Below are 22932 nucleotides of genomic sequence, written 5' to 3'. Positions count from 1 at the left end.
TACTGGTTCACTCGGTGGGAATGAACATTAAGAACCATCTATCCCGCTCACCATGTTGATGAAACTGTGGACCTGCACTGCAAGGTAATGACATCTCCCCATCCTACCTGCCCTCAATCTCCTCTCAGCTTCCTCAAGCTGCTCTGAGCAATTCAAATTCACCGTTTGCGAAGCTGTTAGCCGTAATAACCAACGCAGCGGCAATGCTCCATCAAAACGAACCATCCATCTATAAACCCCAAGCTTATCAAAATGTAGGCCTCAGATCCAAATCAAAACACTAAAGCTAATTAAACACTTAATTGCAAAGCGGAAATCGCTATTCGTGCAACTGTCGGGTGCAGTGTTTGTCAGAGACTTGTTTTCTACTATCACATAGTAGAGGAAAAGTAGAAACATATACGCAAGGAGTGCAATCTGAATGACTTCCCTGGAAATCAAATCCAAGTTTTCAATATGTCAGATCATGGTAGTAAAATGTATTGTTAACAGCATTGGACATCTGTGATACTCACACAGTATGTAAAAATTAAGTATGCCACAGCAGTTTAAGTAAAGCATATGACAGCAAAAAAGGATGGTGGGGGAATAATGCTGTACGAAAAGCAGGATAAGATGCCATCGATTAAACGGAAGGAGGATGCGACTCGGTCTTTCATCCAGCATTTTATTAGACCAAGCTGCATCGCTCCGGGCCTCCGGTTTGGGATATGGAGCTGATTAGACAATCAAGAAATCCCCTCATCTGACAAGTGGGGATTTTTTTTGTCTGTGAAGAAGCAGAGGGTGTTTGTTTTCCTCAGGGCCTCTGAAACAGAGAGAGAAATTGAAATGCGGGGCTGAGGGTATTTCCATTTGGGGGCATGAAAAACAGTAGCGACAGTGCTAAGCATGCATGCAGAGTAGATGCAGCAAGAACTCACAATCGGCCACACATACACATGCGCTGCGCCTTTAAGAAGCGGCTTACGGAGACATACCCGAATTAAACTTTAGAAGCAGGGTGTCGAGCAGCCTCCAGACCACAACAGAGGCTGAGCACTGAAGAGGCGGCGAGAGGAACATGAAAGAGATCTGTAATGTGGAACTGGCACGACACCCTGCGCGTGAGACAGACGCTGTATATCTGTCTGGTTCACTCCCAACATGGCACATCAGCGAGAAAACATCTCAAAGCCGCATTCTCACCCATTCAGTGAACCTGGTCACGGTTGGCACCATATTAAATGTGACATGAATTAGCTGTATGTTGTTGTCATGTTATGTCGACTCATGTTATGGAGTTCTTTGCCCACTGTAAATGTTTTGCAAGGATGCTTTTCGCAATTAATAGATTTTTATTCCTAAGGATGAATTGTAAAGTCATCCAAATAAAAGTGTCAGCCAACAATACTACTGATCTTCAAACCTCCACCTGATCTGCTGAGACCACCACAACCTTCAAAAAAGCAACTGAAGAAACGCATACCTTACAATCCTTTAAAGGGGACATTTCACAAGATTTTTTAGGTTGTTAAATAAATATTTGGTGTCCCCAGAGTATGTATGTGAAGTTTTAGCTCAAAATACCATATAGATAATTTATTATATCATGTTAAAGTTGCCACTTTGTAGGTGCGAGCAAAAAGGGGAGCCAAATTTCAATGGCCTATTTTTTCACATGCTTTGCAGAGACTGGGTTGTACTCTCACATTTTTTAGGTTAATAGAAGCACTGGTGACCCAATTATAGCACTTAAACATGGAAAAAGTCAGATTTTCATGATATGTACCCTTTATTTTTCTATTGTTAAAAAATATATTTCACCCACAATTCTGTCCACATTTATTTTACCTTGTTTCACAAAATCTGTTTGTAAATCTTATTTTTTTGTGAAACACAAATTTATTTTGACAGTTGTTTTGTGTCCATAAAATGGAAGTCAATGGGGGCCAATGTTGTTTGGTTACCAACTTTGATCATCTTGTTCTTATGCTATTCTTGTTCTGCAGAAGAATGTCAAGAAAAGTTCTGATGAATACAAAGGAAGATATTTTAAGGAAGGTTTGTAACCAAATCGATCAGAAGCCCCACTGACTTCCATAAGAGACCATGGGCTCATACACCTGGCGCAATGCCCAAGACACACCCATTACTCATTACGAGAACAGGAACAACCCTTTTAGGCTTTGCCCTTGGCACACAAACCATTTTTTCCATCGTTAAATTAGCAAAAGTGGAATCGGACACGCCCGTTTAGACCGTGCGCTAGAATATGCGCTTAGACCGTTAAAATAGGGGCGTCATGCACCAGTTTTTTTTTAGGGGGAACAGTGTGCACAGCTCACAGAAATGTGTGCATACACAGACATCAAACGAAATATTATAGATTTTAGTCTTTTCCATGGCACCTACATTTCTAACAAATTGAGCGCCTTCATGCAAAAAGTGTTGACTAACTTTTATATCAAATACTATTCAATCGGAATAATTACATATTTACATCTGAAACAGCATGTTTTGTTTATTTACGTTTTGTTTAATGACTTAAACAATGATGTATTTTGCACAACAACTGCACTATCCCATAAAATTAATGTAATTTTAAATCCATAAAGTATATAAACAACGAAAATGACATAAGCTATAGCCACGTGATTGATTTTAATGTTCAATAATGATTTAAAAAAATATGTTTAGATAAAATTATTAGAGGAATGGATTTTTGCATTCAATTTTACCTCATATGAGCATGTGTGATTCCACACCCACGTGAACTTTGGCGAACTTTGGCGTTGAACCAAGAAGATGAATCTAGAAATCTCTACTAATATAACCTCTAGACGTTATTATTTATTTTAAACCATACATTTTCTACACAGAGGAGGTTAACTGCACATTACCATACTGGGGTTTGGAAATGTTGTGAGCTTTGTTTACAATGCTTATTATTGGCTTTAAAATAAAAATGTTGACTGTTTCCTCAATTGCAAGTCATCAAATACATAAATGTTGTAACAAATTCATCATATTTTCCTACAATCATGCATATCAAATTTGGACTGTGCCTTGATGAAAAATTCTGCACACGCTGCAGCAAAGAGTGACCCACCCAGTCAACAAAAGCTCTTTCTCTTTGTTTCTCACTCAGACACACAGAGAGTGTCAGACATCTTCTGAAATCAGACAGAAAAAAGCTTTGGAGAGTGTACTTGTGCTCCTGGCTACTCGCTCATCAAACACACAGAGAAGCACAGGCCAGAGTGGAGTCAGATCCTTCAGCTCTTCACTCTTCACGGCCTCCTGCAGGTGTGCTAAAACCCACGTTTCATAACTACAAACCACACGCATGTGTGACAAACCAGCCGCCTCTGCAGCTTCAATTGAAACAGCACAAAAAAATCTGTTGAATTATAGAACTAAAGAAATATACGACACACACACCATCTCATTTTCCATAATGATTACCATAATTTATTTATATGCTACTGTATTACTTTTGGACCTGTGATTTGATTATAAAAGTGTTTCACTGGCTCTATAATGTACTAGGCAGAGTAATAATAAAGTTGAATGTAATTAAATCTAATCTAATAATAATGACTCAAACCACAGAGAGTGGGATCTGAAAAAATCAATGGCAGGATGACAAACACACAGAAATCCACTGAATACAACTCATCAAACCATACACACATAAATCATAGAAACTCTTATCTTTCTTCTGAAGCTCTTCAAAAGTTTGCTCTTCTGGAAACTATAGCTTTGACTTGTTACTGGAAAAGCAGATTCACATTCGAGCGCAGGCTTTTGTTGTCCTCTCTCATCAATCTCGTTTGTCATCATCATGACATCATCATGAAAACGGGTGACATCGATCATGAAGCCCCTTAAAGAGCACCGCTATCTTCCCGCCCAAAAAGGACCTGTCTTTCGCTCAGAGAGTGAGACGGCTCTCTGGGGTCTGGAAATGCTCAGAGTTGGGAAAGATAAAGAGAGCGAGGACTTTGAACTGATATCTTCTGTAAAGCGCGGCAAATGCATACAGGAAATGTTTTAGATTTGAGATTTTAAAGTCTTGTCAGATTGGACTGAATATTTGAAATAATGTGTCAACATATTCTAACCGCGAGTTTCCACATTATGCATATTTATTACCAGTGTTAATATTAGAAGAGAAAGTTTATATTTTGAAATATTTAGGTTTTGTATCTTACAAAACGCATTTAAATTAACGTCAAGACAAGAGTTTGTAGATACATTTTCACATGATTATATATTACATTTGAGAGAAAGCAAATCAACCAATCAACCACATATTAAAGTGCTGCATAACTATACTTTAAACTTTAAGGGGTGATTTCCCGAACAAGTTTAATTAGGAAATATAACTAGTTTTAACAAAAATGCCTACATTACTTGTGTGCCCCACATATAGCTCGTTTAAGGCCCAGTTGAAAAAATGGTTGTGGGAAAACCAAAGTTGTACACATTAGTGGGTATGATGTATCTTTTTTGCAGTTTCTATCTTCTTGATTTTTTTTTCTTTTTCCTTCTCTCTTATGTCTTTCTTTTCCTGTATATGTGTGTATGGACCTCCAAAATTGTATGAGTTTTTAAGTCATATGTAAATATTGTATGGGCTCTAGCTAATAAATGATGTATAATTGTAGATGTAAATTATTATGTAATGTTTTGAGACTAGTGGGATTTTAGTTCTTTGGACTACGGAGGGAAATTAGCGTTTCACTACAATCCGGCATGTTTACATGTATGATTGTCATGCTTGTTCATTAACATGCACTGTCCCAATCAAATAATTTTTTTTTTTTTAAATTAGGCAAAACAAAGGGCACTGATGTATTTTAAGATATGTCAGTGCAAGTTGTTTTCAGTTTGGACAGCTCTTACATTTATTTTAGTCAAGGACTAGTCTAATCCCTTTTCAGGAAACCGCCCCAAAGAATTACAAAATTATCTTATGACCCAGATATACATTTTATAACATTTACAATATCACATTTTGTACCGTATATCTAATTTCATCCCCCACCTTAATTATAATGTTACATAGTGAAAAATTGTATTTATTTTACAAAAATAATTTCATAATATTTTTTACAAGTTACATTATATTAAAATACATTTAAGCATATTTCTGACCTCAAGAGTTTTATAGTAATTGTCTGGTTTATAAAATATTTACATTTATTTAAAAAAAACTGTTGAATCGATAAAATGCTTTTTATGCATACTCTGCATCTAGTAGTGTAGTATAAAAAAATGGAAGAGAAACTTCCATCACACCCTCCAAGCCGTTTAGTTTGTCTCAGTCATAATGTGAAATGAATTCCTTAAAGCATCATACTGACAGTAATCACAAACTCTAATGGAAATAATTAGTTCCTCCTCATATTGAATGTCTATTGTCCCAGATTTCATATTTCTGACCTATCAAGACTCTGGGATGGTAATGAAGCCACATTATGCAACGAATCTCTGGCCCACAAACGTGGTGCCAGTGGAGCTGGCCTGCTCCCAGAACCACATCTTTAAAGGAGCCATCATGCCACGCCATGCACAGACTGACCACAGAGCATGATTAGACCTCATGACTTCAAACTTTCCAAAGCCTAGCCAGTCAAAATGAGCCACTCAACCCATAAGCTAAACTCGCTTTTAACCAGTCGCAAAACAGAAATGGCATTTTTGGGTAAAACTCTTTCAAGATACGCATTTAAAGATGCATCGTTTATGTGTCTAACAGAAATGTGTCACGCTTTCATTCAAACTGAAAAACGAGAATATCATGCTATTGTGAATGTCTATGACTCTAAAATATGCTATTACGATACTTACACTGTTTGTTTACACTGAATGAGATGCAGCCCTGAATGACATTTAAACGATTTAATAAAGAAAATCATGTAATTTTCTTAAGTACACAATTCATGGTTTTTCATAAAGCATAATTCAGACGTCTCATTCAGTGTCTATTATGTCCATGTGCTAAGAGTGCCCCCTTATGTCCTCTGTAGTATATAACTACAACAACACATTTAAAAAGCTTTAATATTGACTTATTTCATAACACTATAGGCTGTTTATTGTCTGAAAATATTGATTGTAATAATTATAAGCAAATAATTATGAGATTTATTTCTTATTTATTAAAATAAACTATTATATAATGTTTTCCTACCAAAATATTTTTGTTATCATTATCAGTTGATTTGAACCATTTTTAACTATTAATAGTATAATATATAAATATAACTAATATTTAACTAAATTTTTGTTTAAGCTTTAATTTCATACTTATTAAAATATAAAATTATAACCCTACCTATCAAATTATTTTTTTTATGTTTTATTATTAATACAGAGTTTTACGTTTTTTTTAAGTGTAACTAATACTTAACAAAATGTTTTTGTTTGGTTTAGAATTGTTCTGCAAAATCTTAAAGTTGATTTTTCAGTGTAAGCATGCCTTAGAAATTTCCCAAGTACAGGACAAATCATTTATTTGATAAGATTCTGTGCTTATTCACACGTACATATAGACGGTTTCATCGGACGCACGTGCGCTGACGCGATATACGTCTGGATCCGAACTTTACTTCCAGTTTCGTTTTTTTTAGTTGCTAAACTGAACTCTTGAACAAATTCCTCGTCGAAAATAACAAATGTTTTGGTTTCCTAGGTAATATATGTGGGTTTTTTTGCTTGTTATATAAATAAACTACGTTTTAAGTACTTTGTTGTTATTTATTCTTAGCGAAGTTTACCGGAAGTTACGTGCAGACCACGACAGCCGCTTGTTTATGTTGTTACTGCTGAAACTGTCAATGACATTGACGTACATTGAAATACAAACCAGTGGCCCTCAGGAACAGCAATCCAGGGACCACCATAGAGGCTCCTAGGGAACACAGGACTTACATTTGTGGCAAATGGAAAAGGTTTCACCGTTTAAAGAAACGAAACTGTATCCCATCTGATGTTCAACACACATCAGATGGCAAATATTATTACAGTGGCTCTGTGGACAGGGGCCGATTTTTGCCTGAGATGCATTTCACGTATCTTATTATATGGTGGAAAGAGAAGAAAATTGTAATCATATGGATCCAGATTGGCACGGTCCACCTACCGTGAAAGACACTGTATTGTCTGATAACAATTTTTGTCTCCGTGTTTTCACTGGCATCCTGCCCCGATCCAGACCATTTGGGAATTTGGCCTTTTGGGGCTTGAAACCAGATTCAGGCTATAAATTCACTCATGACCATTTTCAGCAGACATACATTTTCTTCTAATGCCACCAATTAATTCTGACATCGCAGATCAAAAGAGAGTAAATGTAACAGTGTCTAAATATGACATGACGGCCTCTCTGCCCTGGTAGAGAGATGGATGGAGAGAACAAACCTCTGTCGTGTGAGAGGGAATTTTGGCTAACCTTTAGTTTTGGGAACGCTGACACCCAGAGATTTTCTTTTGTATAAGAGTACTAAAACAACATGCCTGTATCAAGCGCTTCCATATGTGGCCGGTACACCCGGATCGACCCAGACGATTAAGGGCGAGCTCGCCGGTGCCAAATGGTGAGGCTACAGTTAAAGCTTCTACTATAAAGCAACACTGAGGGAACTGCTATAGTATAATCCCATTAAGCAGCCTTCAATATGAATTTGACTTCTGCAAAGAGATTCTGTTTAAAAAATAATCATTATAATGTCAATTAGCCTGATTGTTAATTTTCATAGCTGTGTCATCAAACATTATGATTATGTCGACTCTTGAGATATTCTGTGGTCAAGCGCTGACCCGAAACTAGTTAATTAATTGAGTCAATATGCTTGGCTGGGATCAATTGGCGTTTACGCAGTAGATCTCAACTGCTTGGTTACGCCGCTTTCTGTAATGTCTTTCAGATTAGCAGTTAGTTAGAACTCGGATTGCTTGCAATTAGGAACCATTATAGGACCACCACAAGTTTACCAAAAAAGTGACTGTAAAATAGTGAATCACCACATCCCACTGGAGACCCCAAGAGCTAATGGCCCTGAAAAATTCCAGAATAAGGAGCCGCATACACACTCGCGCACGCACACACACACACAAGCGTATGTATACAAAATGAGGATCGAGGGAGAGATTGTGAGAAACAAAGAACAACATAATTTCCATGACCTTTTGAACCTTTGGTTTCCAGGACAAGGGTGACCAAGTGCGGTAATGAAATTACCACTTCACCAAGATAGCGCGCTTGGAACCACGATCCTGCGGTATGGAGGATCTTGCACACGGGTCTTTGCGTGGCTACTTCTCCCATTTTAACCGTAATGCTGAAACAATTCTTATCTACTGATGAAAATTAGCCTGCAAAAGTCGTTTCAGGCCTATGACCCACCCAGTATCCAAAATCTGGCCACGTTTCATTAACAAGGTCACTTATTCCTATGCTACGCTATGTGATATTTCAGAATAGAGCCCTGCCCTGAACTCAAAGCATTACCGTCAGCCATTAGTTTCTCTTCTCATTTCTGAGGGACTCGAATGCCTTACTTTTAAACTGTTTTTACAGCCTGTCGGATCAAACATCCAATCACCGGCTTCACACCACCGGCAGATGACATATTTCAAGGGGTCATTTACTTAAAAAACACACACGGGGCGAAACATTACACCAACAACGACAAAAGCAGGAGCGAAGTACATCACTTACAAGCTGACCTTCCCAGAATGCCCTAGTGAACTGTTCATTGGATGAGACATGCCTTTGCAATGTTGTCCTCTCCCAGCAACCTTAAAGAATCACAAGCCTGCTCTTTATGTCGCTGAGAGCACACTGGAGCCTTAAATTTGGCAATGAGTGATCGGTTGGTAATCTGATTGAATGAAGGACAATGCACACTTAGCCGAGAAAGATCTCGAAGCGAACGACCTGGACACATATCACACTAGCTACATTCACTGGAGCCAAGCTGAGCCGGAAACGAAGAGTTCATTGAATTAAACGTTCCTAAACAGAGTCACACGCATTTAGATTGATGTGAGACGGGGGTCAGGAGTTCAGATGGGTCACAACCCTTGGATGACCAGGATTGCTGAGTCCCGGGATTTCTTTCTGCACATGTCACAATAATGTAATTTTAAGGTATTTTGTCTCTGATGGTGAGATGTGGAAAGCTTTTAAATTTTTGGCATTCACTCCTGCCAGCCTTTCACAGACCACTAGTGAATATCATTATGAAAGCGTACTGTATCTAGCATGGGATCTGATACTGCTGCAAACACATGGGCTAACAACTGTTGTTTTTTTTTGCTGAACCTTTACGTGACTTGAGCAGCATTGAGGGATGAATTGGGGTCAACGAAACATCACAACCGGCCCATGAAGAAAAGTTCTCTTCAGATCCAACAAGGAACTGGCAGAGGCATCAGAGAAAAAAGCAAAGCCAATCCTGAATTAATACCACAACGACAATAGAGCAATCCTGCTTAACACTACCATGAGCATATGAAACAATAATAAATGATAATACATTACATCATGCAAAACACATCATTTACATGGATCAGACATGGTTTAGATAAATTCGGGACGAGGCCTTAGTTATATAAGGATATGTAAGTAGTTTTTACAAACATACCTTTCAAAAAACAATACTGGTGTGCATCTTGAGACAAAACAGCACTGAAATATGTTAAGATATGTCAGTGCAAGGTGTTTTAAAATTATAGTGAAGCTCAAACATGTAATTTAGTCTGGGACTTGTATAAGCCCTGTCCAGGAAACCGCCCCTCAGTGTTATGAAACTTTAGACTATATACTGTGTAGAACATACAGGAGTGAAATAAGAGCTAAATATGCTCATGCTTTGCAATTTTGTCATTTAATACAAAAGCTGTTTTCACAAACATATTATCTGCAGAACTGAAATTAAAGACTGAATGAAAAATAACACGCATTTCAAAATGCTTTACTGTTTTTGAGAAAACTCTCAATACATACACATCCTTTATCCACTTTTAATTTTAAATGGTAACAATTCAACCGTTCTTCTTTTTAAACTTGTATTTATTCATGTTCACAAATATTTGTGAATGACACCCTATCGGTGAAAGTCAGGCAATAGTTTCATAATCTAATTTTGAGATGAGCATCATCGAGTTTACAATGATTTCAATTTTTGACATGATCTTACACGGTAAAAAGTGTTTGTGCTTCCTTAAAATTTTGATTTAATTCATCTTAAAAAAATTAGAACTCAAAAAAGTTGTTGAGCCAACTAAGATTTTTATATTGAATAAACTCAAAATTTTAAAGAGCACCTATTTCATTCCTAGAAAACAACGCTATTTTGTGTATTTGGTATAATACAAAGTGTTTGCGTGGTTTATGGTTAAAAAAACATTATTTTCGACACACCGTAGATTTTTGTAGCTCCAGATCTTCCTAAAATCCATTTTGTACAAAACTCATCGCTGTGTTTCTGATTGGCCAGCTAATCTGTACATTGTGATTGGTCCGAATACCTCTTACGTCAGCCGGAAATGTGACGCTCCTTACCATGTTTGAAAGATTCGCTCACAATGCAATGCTAACAGGAGTTAACTTACAGGCTGAGTCCAAAGCGGGAGGAATTATGATAATGTCGGTCTTTACTACATCACCAATCGTAAGTAAACTGTTGCCTACAATCTGTGTGTTTGTTGTAGTCCAAGAAAGTGACGCGATCTCATTGATTTCAATGGAAGCTCGGCGGCATCCGGCGCAGTTACCGTTGACGGCTGGATGGGCGTGTGCAGTTGCGCGACAAAGTTGAGAAATGTTTAACTTTATGCAAATTATGAGCGACATTCAGGAGCGACTGCCAATGAGAACGAAGCAGGGGAGTTCACGTCGTCCGTCTCTCGTCAGTTACTGGAGTAAACATTAACCATTTGTTTATGACAGCCGGATATAGAAATGCCTCTTCTAGTCGCTTATAATGTGAATGTACCTTAAGGCAGCATGAACACTTACTTTTTAAGTTGAACCAACAAATCTTTTATACAGTGTACTCAGTCAATATTAAAGATATCAAGGTTATTTTTCACATAATGTTCTTTATATTATGTAGGATGATTTTTAAAGAAAACGATAAATCACAAAAAAACTGGGTCTTCTCAGACCAGGTTACATCAATAAATTGAATTTTTACAGGTTATGCATTGTCTACGTTAAAAGACGATGAAGGTTATAAAGAATTTCCTAAAACTTAAAAAAAATGCCTCGACATTACTGGAAATCAATAATGAAAACATCTTATGTCTAGAGAATCCATAAAATCACTTGAATTCATAACAAGGTGAGGATCATTAATGCCGCAAGAATTATAGTCCAATTACTCTCATGAAGAAAGTCGGTTAAATAGCAAAGAACTTATTTTAAGGACCAGACAGATCCTTCAAAGAAAATCAGCTATCATCTGACAATATCAGAAGAACTTTTAACTTATTTCATTTAACTACACAAATATTATCAACTATTTCCTAATATGAAATGTATAATAAAACAATACTCTATCTAGGACAGTCATGAACATATTTGAAAGTGCTCATAATTCAAGTGTAATCAAAGAGCAACAATGCTGGCTGCTGTCTGGTACAAGGGTCTCACCAGGCACTGCTAGTCTAAATAATACAGTCTCAATGGACTAACACCTGGCCGGGTCCTGAATCCCCCCAGCTGAGGGAGAGAGGCGAGGGTCAGAGAGGAAAACAGAAAAAAACTGAAAAAGGCGTCTGTTTAGTTTCACAAATCAGTGGACGAAACCTCTGAACCAGCCTGAATAAACACAGAATGCAAGATGTAGCAGGTGGTGGAAGGACCTATTAAAACTTTCTGTGTTCTTTCCGAAATGAGAGGTCCCGCTAGGCCAGGGTCTCCCCCGGACAGACAACCTGCACCCACAGACAGCTGTGAGCCCAACCTGCATCTGTTCTGGGAGAGGAGATGGGATGAGATGGGGGCGGGGCCTGTCAGAGAGAAAAAAACAAATAAACTGTACAGAGTGTGATCGCTAAGGGCAATGGCCAATCAAAGGCTTGTCAGCGGTTGCACTTGCTGAATAAATGACCGGCCTTGACAGGAAATTCCACCAGCAATTTTAATTCTGATCAGGCTTCAAGGAAGTGGAAAGAATAAAAACACATCAGTTATAATGACAGGAAGTTTCCAATCACATGGCAAGCAGCTGTTAGGCAGCAGAGGGATCAAGAAGCCATGAGAAGATGATGAAGATACTGGTGCGAAACGCAGACGAGAACGACAAACTCAAGTTTTAAGTGCGTCACTTTTATGGCTTAAAACTCAAATCAGAGTAAAAAACGGAAAATGGATGCTACATTACATATCACGACTACCAGGCATGTTATGCAAATACCTACGAGCGCTTGTTAGGGGGTCCCATCCATATGGAGATGTTTAGGGTGGTTTTCAAACCATCTGCATTTTATACCACGCTTGGCTCGCAAGTCTGGAGGATGCAATCAAATTAGCCGAGCTCTATGTGAGCTTCGTTTTAACAAGGCCATAAATTTCAAAATGTAATTGAAATGTGATGCTTTAAATATGATTGGCTTCAGACGTACAGTATGATTCAAGCATAAGCTGAAAACAGGGCACTTTAGAAAACACTTGCGGAAGTGGGTGGCTTAGGGCTCACTGCTGTGTCGAGTTAACGAATGTAGATGCCAAGAAGCCTTTGTGGTAGGAACCACACTCAAACTAATAAGAAAAAATATCCTGACATTATTCTTTTACAAACAAGCAAAAGTGGCTTTGATTAAGCACTTTCACATTTTATAAATCAATCAACTCAAGGGGTTTTATTAATTTTGCTTCGTGCTGGATGAGATATATTTAACTTTTTAACTGTTTCAGGGCTCAACAATAAAGATGGCCCAGGGGCCACTGCATTATGTGATGTCATAATCTTGTGTTTATTGATCATTTAGATTAATTTTAATCATTGCATGCTTTTCTTTTGCAAAACATTTTTGGTAACACTTTACAAAAAGGTTGTATTTGTTTACATTAGTTGATGCATTAGCTAACATGAACTAACAATGATAAATACTTCTATAGCCCTTATTAATCTTAGTTCATGTTAATATCGGCATTTACTAATAAATGTATAAAACCAAGCATCATAACTGTTAAAGGGATAGTTCACCCAAAATGAAAATAATGTCACTATTGACTCACCCTCATGTCGTTCCAAACCTGTAAGAACTTCATTCATCTTCAGAACACAGTTTAAGATGTTTTATATTTAGTCCAAGAACTTTCTGACCCTCCATTGAAAATCTACATACGATATTATGTCCATGTCCAGAAAGGTAATAAAAACATCATCAAATTAGTCCATGTGACATCAGTAGGTCAGTTAGAATGTGTTGATGCATCAAAAATACATACTTTATTTAGCATTGTCTTCTCTTCCGCGTCTGTTTCGAATGCGTGTTCACAGTGACGCTGCTGACGTACGACGCTGTTGACGTGTTATCCTCAGACTGTAAATGAAGCCCGGGCGCACAAAAAAAGCTGGGGCGCACCAGATAACACGTCAGCAGCGCCATACGTCAGCAGCGTCACTGCAGTCGCATGAATTTAGTCTCGTGCACGCGGTTCACAACAGACCCGAAAAAGAAGACAATGCTGAATAAAGTCGTACTTTTTGTTATTTTTGGACAAAATGTATTTTCGATACTTCAACACATTTTAACTGACCCACTGATGTCACATGGACTACTTTGTTGATGTTTTTATGACCTTTCTGGACATGGACAGTATACCGTACATAGATTTTCAATGGAGGGTCAAAGGCTCTCGGACTAAATATAAAACATCTTAAACTGTGATCTGAAGTCGAACGGAGGTCTTACAGGTTTGGAACGACATGAGAGTGAGTCATTAATGACATTATTTACATTTTTGGGTGAACTATCCCTTTAACATTAGTTAATGCATCATAAACCATTGAATAACTGTATTGACATTAACTAACATTAACAAGAATACATGCTGAAAAACTATATTGTTCATGTTAGTTAAAGCATTAACTGATGTTTACTAATACAACCTTATTGTAAAGTGTTACAACAATTTTTTATTCCATATTAACATTTAGTTATACATAAACTATATACATAATGTAACTACAGTACCATTCCAACATTTAAAAACTGAAATGTTTCTCAATTAAAAATCTTTTAATCTAAATGTGTATTTAAATAGACAAAAATATAAATGTGCCAACATGTAATTTTTTATTTATTAGAAAATTAAAATTTAATGAAAAAAGATAAATTGATGACTTGGACCACATAATGAGGAAAAAGCAGCCAATAAGAGCCCATAACAGAAAATTCTTCAATATTGTTTAAAGATGAGACTCAAGAAGCTTAATAAAATGACACAAGTACGATTTAGCAAATTCTACGGCAAGTAAAAATCCGAACTAGCGCCAACCAGGCCTGCCAAAACATCATATCATTTAGCTCTTACTTAAAGTTGTTAATCACTTTACACATAGATTAAGATGACATCAGAAAGCCATCTATAAACATTTCATCCATGACATCCAGCTCATACACCTGGACGATCGCGGACCTAACAATCTCAGTAGCCCTCCACAGACAAGCAGGCAAAGCTCCAAGTGATGTCCTGATGATAGAAGCCATCTTGAATTACTCGTCTGCATCCACTTAAAGCCCGACTCAATGCAGTTACTGTTCTGCCATTTCAAGCAGAGCAACTGATGGGCAGGCATCTCTTTTCAAAAAAGCCGCCCCCCCTTCCCGCTCCCCTCTCAGGAAATGGAGGCCGCGGCTGGTCAAATGAATCTTAATCTGCGCAGGTTGGAAGCTCTTCAACAGAACCATTCGCTCAGGATGACAGCCCACCTGACAGTGATGAAAATCAAAGCCCGTCTCCGGCAGCCCGGTTTAATTTCCTAGCTTGTTCTAAGTTGTTTTACCGTGAAATCTGAAATTGTCTATTTTGATTGAATATAGATAAAATGACATAATCAAATAAGTTATCGTAGATCTTAACAGTGACTGGCAAGGCGAGTAAGTGCTGTTTTCTACAACAAATCATCCTACATAATGTAAATATAACCTTGATATCTCTATTATTGACTGAGTAAGACATGTCGAAGATTGAATCAAATGTGAAACTTTTATGGTCCTAATCTAATAGTGAGATTATGAGTCTCGATTTCACAGACACAAGTACCTTTTACAGTAATAAACATCTTTTATCAATAAAAATTATAGGGAAATTTCACTGTTCTGCACTTTTAACACGCTCCCCTAATACTTCTTTAGTTATGTGTAAAGGTCTAGTTTGTATACATTACGTTTGTACCTTCAGACTGATGGGCTGCAAGAGGAGTCTGAGTCTCTTTACAGTAAGACACCACCTCTCTGGGCAAAAAGTCCACTTGGGTTATCTTAGACGGCCCCAACCTGTGCGTTCGACGCCTAGGGATAGAGAAATGCAGTCTATGATCATCCTGCAACCTTACACGCGCATTAAAATACAAAAACAATGACAAATCGTCACTTGCATATCAAAGTGGCAAATCAATATACTATGCATTATTCAAATCCATGAACATACTGTATGTTTGGATGACCCACAGCTGACTGCTAGACCTAATGTTTAAAGCATTATTCTCACTACATGGCATGTGCATCAATCACTGTCACATACGGCCCTGGGCAAACAGCTGGAGAATGAGCGTCTGAAAGCACTTGAACCTGACAAACTTAAAAGGAAACCAAAATGAGAGAGAGAGAGAAAGTAAGAAAGTGGGGATACCCGAGTTCAGAGTCAGACTGCAGCTGGAGAACAGAAGGGTCAGTGTCCCATTGCAGGGTCCTGATGTGGGTGCAGACGGGTGTCACATAGGTCACATGAGGGAGAAAACATGCAAGATTAACATCACAAGTACAAAACTATCATACAGGTATAAAAATCATACACAGAGTACAAGCCACATACAAGTCAGGATAACTGAATCAAATCGGCACATACGCTATGTGGATGCAGTTCAAGGTCAATGCAATGCTCAGGGGGTTTACAACATGTGTGGTAAATATAAGGTACACTTTCTGAAGGATGAATAGAAAAGTCTAATTGGTGGGTATGATACTGTTGAAGATTTTATTATTTTAAAATTATATATACAACATAGGACATAGGGTAACAGTCTAGGACAGACTCGCCAAAGCATTTAGGTTTGAATACCAGGTTACACTCTGCTTAATGCTTAAATGTAAAAGAATGAAAAAATACAATGTTGCTTAATAACAGCTGAGAAATTTAAAAACAAATACAATAAACAAAACATAAAGATAGTTCTGTAACATTTACAGAAATATGTAAATCGAAATAAAACGTAAAAACCCTCTACCATGGCAATGCTACTGTATAGCTTTTTGGACATGTGCTTTGGTAAATACCATGGTATTCTTTAAATTACTATCTGAATATTTTTTCGGTATCATGGGGAAACGTTTTTGTTAAAGGGACACTCCACCCTTTTTGAAAACATGCCCATTTCTCAGCTCCCCCAAAGTCAAACATTTGATTTGTACCTTTTTGGAATCCATCCAGCCGATCTCCAGGTCCGGCAGCACCACTCCCAGCACAGCTCAGCACAATCCACTGAATCCGACCAGACCACCAGCATCGCGCCAAAAAAATAACCAAAGAGTTTCCATATCTTTCCCACTTAAAACTTGACCCTTCTGTAGTTACATCTTGTACTAAAACTGACGGAAAATTAAAAGTTGGGATTTTCTAGGCAGATATGTCTAGGAACTATACTCTTATTCTGGCGTAATAATCAAGGACTTTGCTGCTGTAACATGGCTGCAGCAGGCGCAATTATATTATGCAGCAGAACTACAGAAGAGTCAAGTTTTAAAGGAACAGTATGTAGGATTGTGGCCAAAACTGGTACTGCAATCACAAAACTGGTGGCCAATACACAACATGACAACATCAACATCAGCTGAGGGCTGCAACTCCACTTTTTAAATGACAATATTCTGGCTGGACCGCTGTTGTCAGTGATATAAGTATTTAAAAATGAAAATGATTTCTTAATGTCTAGTCACATATCAGGGCCATTTTATGATTAATTGATATAAATTTCTTACATACTGTTCCTTTAAATAGGAAAAATATTGAAACTCTTTAGTTTTTAGCGTGATGCTAATGGTCTAATCAGATTCAATGGATTATGCTAAGCTATGCTAAAAGTGGTACCGCCAGACCCGGAGATCAGCTGAATGGATTCCAAAAAGGTAAAAAATCAAATGTTTAACTCTAGGGGAGCTGGAAAATTAGTATATTTAAAAAAAAAGTGGAGTGTCCCTTTAAAAACACACAAAATTTGTTAACTTTCAACTTATTATTTAACAAAAAAGAAAAACATGTGCAGTATATATTCAACAAAGAGAGTGAATATTAATACATGAACAATGTATTCAATGCATGTTTTCAGTATAGCCAGAATATAGCACAGTTATATTCTGCATTTGCTATATAAAGTATAAAGGCCTGCGTCCTTTAATATGACTCACAAAACCTTTGCTTAAAGCATCACAGTGACACGTCTTATTAATCCTATAGGAATAAGTTGTTAAAAGGATGTATTGACCTTGTAAACTTTTTTTCTTAACCTTCAACACAAGTCACAAACATGCCTATTAAACTTACATACAGCCAGAGAGGTAGCATGTCAAACTGACACTGTTTTACCAGGGATGACATTTAAAAAAAACGCATTGTCATTCATCGTCGTTGCAAATGGCTCCAATTTAACCATGCAAAAGGAATTGTTGAAGTCAAGTCTTGAGGTAACAGCGGGCATCAAGCGGGCACACCGGGGGGAATGAGCTAAACGGCTCCGCTTTTTTCAGCTGCCAATGAGATGCAGCGTGCGTTGATGGTAATAGCAGTGCGTACGCGCTCCCTTCAAGGGCCTGGTTGATATTCTAGGAACGTTTTTGAGTGGATACGTACCTGTCGTTGTGCGTATCTGTTTTGTGCTTACTAATGCCACCGACCGCTGACCTGAGAGAGGACAAGAGTCGTAGATGGAGATAGATACTATTTAATGCGTCACGCAGGTGATAGGTCAGAACAAATACAACTCGTAAAATCCCAATTACACTTCAAGACTAAACAGAAATTTATTGCCACGGTGTGGCAATGCTAATGCACGACTGTGGTGGTGATGAAGTGATTAATATGTGCTGGTGATCTGTGTCTTTAGTCCAGGGGCTGTGAGCTGAGACCCCTGCAGCGAGCGCTGACAGGGACAAACGTTTGCGCATGTCATGTGTCAAACGTGCCGTGCGTTTGCATTATGCAGGTTTAATTACAGGCCTGCGTGGCAGCCGCATCAGGCTTCCACTTTCTGCTTGACTGCAGCTATCTGTCTATATTTTAGAGAAAGAAACATGAGTCTGTTAACAACCTTCACTGCTATCAGAAATGATACACTCCTGGTTGTTTTTTCTTTTCAAATGCTCGTGTAGCTCACAGCAAAAGTTATGCTAAGGTCATGGGTTCGATTTCCATAGTACTGACCTACTGTAGGTAACTTTGGATGCAAAATGATAGCGATGTTAATAATGAAGTCTGGTATGGAAAAACATGATAAGAACAAACCCTCTGTTTTGCTTGCAGCTTAAATTAGGTTGATTGACAGGTGAAGTGATGCCAGGTTAGAAGGTGAGAAATAAAAACTAAAACACAGATTTTGATTCTTACCTATATCTGTTGATCCCATATGAAAACACACACAAAAAAAAATTGTGTCAGTTACACTTGCATGTCAAAATAAATGCATACTGTTTAAAATATCAACAAAGCCTTTTGATAAATGATGGTAAGCACACAGCTGACGATACTAATTGACTTCCTAAGTGGGAAAAACAATATAATGGAAGTACCATCAACTGTGTGCTTACCATCATCTAATCAAAATATCTTCTTTTGTGTTTAAAACGACATGAGGGCGAGTAAATGATGACAGGATTTGCATTTTTGGGTGAACTACCACTTTAAATACAGTGAAATCGTGTATGATTAATGCATAATGCATATTTAAAGGATTAGTCAATACGTCATGACGTCAAGAGGTCACAGAGGACGAACGCGAAGCTCCGCCCCAGTGTTTACAAGTGGTTGAAAGAGGACCGTTCCTACGTTGTTGTATGTCAACTGATACTAATTAATGTCTTTGTGGCAGTTTATTGTTTAAAATGGTCCGCAAATGTGCGTTTTATATATGTAACACGTGACCTCCCTACGTCACTACGCATTTACGTTAGGTCGCGCTGGACCGGACCCAGACGAAAAGCTGTGGTCTTAAAAGTGTATATTATTTATTTTTCTTGTCAAAAATGACAATCGTTTCACTAGATAAGACCCTTATGCCTCGTTTGGGATTGTTTATAGTCCTTTGAAACTCCATTAACAAAACTGTTAAGTGTTAAGTTAAGTATTAAATGTTGGGCTCTATTGAAGTCCATTGAAGTTAGAGGGATCCTGCAATGTTTTTCTCAGGGAACATGGTTTCTTCTCGGCTGAACAGGGAAAGACATCGACGTTTTGGATGACATGGTGGTGAGTAAATTATCTGGATTTTTCTTTTAAGAAAATGGACTAATCCTAGTTGAATACCTTCCAGCTGCTGCCGCATCTACTGAGTCCTGGCTGCCTGCTTCACTGGGAGTGCTCATAGACTTTGATGGGGACATTGGTGTTGGGACTATAAAAAAGGTGAAAAGACAATCAATATCGAATGAAATATAGTTTATTAATTGCAACTTTTAAAAAGCTTTATATTGCACTGCGTATGGACCATGAATAATTCGATTTCATAAACGTCAGGCAAGTATGTATCCTAATTTTTGTAATACAGACAGCTCCCCACTAGATGGCAATGATAGTACACAGAGTTTCTCAAAATATGTCACAATTTGTAGACTTTCTGTTATAGATAGTATTCATAGTTACAATTAGTTCTTCCCTAATTGTGGTATGTTAGGGAAATACGACACACAATATCAGTTTAGCCAACAACAGTCCTTTCTACTATGCATTAGTATGTCCTAGGGCTGCATGATTATGGCAAAAATCATAATTGCCGATTATTCACATTGATATTGTAATTGCGATTATTATTTTTGCTGATTTGTAGACTTTACATAGAAATGTTCAAATGTTTTATAACTTTCTGTCAAGAAGCTGCATGCTAAATTATACAAATCCAAAACTAAATAATATAATGTAAATCACAAATAATTATGGCTATGAGCTATGTTGTATGTAAAAAATCCAAAACGAATGGCTAAAGAACACATCAACTTGTCAATTTTAAAATCTAAGATTCATTACTGTATTTGGTGCCCAAAAATAGTGCCCTTAATTGTAATCCTGATTAGTTTTCCGAATAATTGCGCAGCACTAGTATGTCCCATATGTTTTGGTATACACTCAAATCTGTATATACTTTCCCGTAATAAAAAGACCGTAGATCGGTATCAGTCGATAACGGCTTATATGACTCGATCGGTATTTGCCGATCTCATAAACCAATCTTTGTATCGATGTATATTCAATTCATACAGTAAAGACTGTGGTGTGTTTAATTTTCATTACTTTTAACAAATATAAGCCTTTTTAAAGACATAAAGATTTTCAATTTCTCTTTGCAGAAGAAATATTTGTTGTGCTTATTTATTTTATTCTCTTTTAAATTGCATATCAGCTTGAAGAATCGGTATCGGCATTGGTATTGGCTGATTACGAAGACAACAAATTGGTAATCGGTATCAGCTGCAAAAATCCTGATCGTAGCATCCCTACCTTTGTCCAGGACCCACTGCTGTGCAACATAACAGTATTAAAGAGTGTTTTTGTTACAGATCTGGATATTTGCAGCGCAGACCCACAAATTGAAAAGACCTATTCTGCTGAATAGTTTTTGGAAATAACATTAGTCAAAACTATTTTGACAGGACTAGTAATGGGGGAGGTACAGTGTGGTAAGAAAGAATAAAACACAAAACCCAACAGACGCATAAATGACTGGGAATAGGTTTGGATGACGTCCCAGTTATGAAGCATTACTGTAGACCTACTGAAACTCAAACCCAAAATATTACACAGACTGGTTTTGGCAACATTAAAAAGACAATTTTTTGATGTGTTTTGGAGGCAGGCATTGTTGAATGAGATGGATGTGGTACAGATGGATATTTGAGTCCGGTCCAAAGGTCTGTGTACTGTACCTAATGAAGGTTCGGGTGAGATTCCAATACTCTGGAGAAGAGCCTCGGTCTCTCTGCGCTTGCGGTCCAAATCTGAATCCTCAGGAGCAACTTCTGCTTTCTGTTGTGTCTCTGACTGTTTATGTGTGCAGACATAAACATACATTAGTAGAAATTCATGTTATATTCTAAGCACTACTGAATAAAATGCTGTTCATTTGTCAGAGTAACTCTCATTGAAATGTTATCTCACCTCTTTTTTCTTTCTTTCTTCCTCTTTCCTCTTCTTCTCCTCTCTGATCTGAGCAAGGCGCTGTTTTTTGCGCTCAAGTTCGGCTTTTAAATCACTTTTATCGGCCATTGTGTCCTGTGGGAGCAGAAATTATTATTAAACTCTTTAATAACATTGACTGTAAAATGGCTGTCTACCAAACAGAGCATTGTTACTATTTGAGGGTCGATGACTTTACACATTCGCTTGTTATCAGAAGATAAATTACCTAAATTACTTTAAGAGAAATCCTAAAACATTAAACCATTAGATTTGTTTCTTTACTAGGGGTATGGAGCCCCACCCCTATACCCACCCCCAATCCAAATCCTGTGAGATTGATCAAAAAAAAAGGGCACCCTGGACATAATCAAAAATGTAATAAAAGTCTCCTATAAATAAAAACAGAAAATAGAAATATACACACAAAAAAATCTGTATTAAATTGGAAAATTGTGAAGGTTTTATGAATCACCGCAAGTAGCATACATGGTGGTTAATCCAGTCTGTGAAATATTATTGTCATATTTTTAAATTATATTTTTATGCAAGCTTGTTGTTCCAGAAACACGTTCTGTGGGCAATAAATCACATAATGCTCTCGTTTCATGACAGAGGTCATGGCCCAATTTGATTACAGTGAATTACGTGAAACCTCGATTTAAAGTTCAGTTTTATTTCACAGATACCACAAAGAAAAAACAAATGATGCTAGCCGTTGGCTATTGCTAACAGGCTTCACACGACGCTGCGCAGACCGATCAGCATCAAAGTACCGCGAGACCTATTTAAAAAACTGTATTTTGAAACCCTCTCGCGGTACTTTGATGTCACAAGACGAAGGATCAGCGCAGCGCCGTTTGAAGTGGAACACACCTACTGGTACCAAGCGTATGACGTCACATTCCATAAGCGATCATGAAGTCATCGAGCATTATGAATGAAAAACGCCACATAATTGCAAAAAATGCACGTATGAAAGTTCACAGTTATGTAACAATGACAAAATAAGCATCTGGTGTGCATGACACTTCCTACCTGCTCCCCGTGTGGATGCTGTCCACTGTAAATATGCTGTATCACTGCTGCTGTTAACAGTCCGCTTTAATATTCCCCTCGCATTAAAACATGTTTAATGCGATAATTCAGAAATGCAATTGAGCAGTTGGTAAACCCAAATAAGTTGTATTTAATGATTCTGGTCTACATTTTTCAGAAATTACAGATGCTCAATGGACCGCCTTGCACCTCTGAGTTGAAACTGATCCTGCCAGTGGGTGCTTCCAATGGCTGTAAATATAAAAAAATGAATTAATCTGTGGCAA

General features: G+C 37.6%; 2 protein-coding genes across 2 annotated transcripts in view; one reads left to right on the top strand and one right to left on the bottom strand.

Annotated features, from left to right (window-relative positions):
• LOC129454550 (cytoplasmic dynein 1 intermediate chain 1) overlaps positions 1-22896 on the bottom strand; it is a 70785-nt gene extending 47889 nt beyond the window's left edge. The window contains exons 1-6 of the mRNA XM_055219109.2: positions 22646-22896; positions 21590-21703; positions 21358-21472; positions 19745-19832; positions 15863-15922; positions 15407-15522 (exon numbers count right to left, since the gene is read on the bottom strand). Of these exons, the coding sequence (XP_055075084.1) occupies positions 15407-15522; positions 15863-15922; positions 19745-19832; positions 21358-21472; positions 21590-21697 (487 nt within the window). The 5' untranslated portion in view covers positions 21698-21703; positions 22646-22896. The remainder of the gene's footprint in view (positions 1-15406; positions 15523-15862; positions 15923-19744; positions 19833-21357; positions 21473-21589; positions 21704-22645) is intronic.
• Positions 1-22932, top strand: part of chrac1 (chromatin accessibility complex subunit 1) — a 443634-nt gene that overhangs the window by 269661 nt on the left and 151041 nt on the right. The gene's annotated exons all lie outside the window — the stretch shown is intronic.

Source organism: Misgurnus anguillicaudatus, chromosome 20 (genome assembly GCF_027580225.2).
Source record: "Misgurnus anguillicaudatus chromosome 20, ASM2758022v2, whole genome shotgun sequence".
In the NCBI taxonomy this organism is placed as follows: Eukaryota; Metazoa; Chordata; class Actinopteri; order Cypriniformes; family Cobitidae; genus Misgurnus; species Misgurnus anguillicaudatus.
Note: the sequence above shows the minus strand (reverse complement) of the source record. Positions and strands in the feature narration are given on the sequence as shown.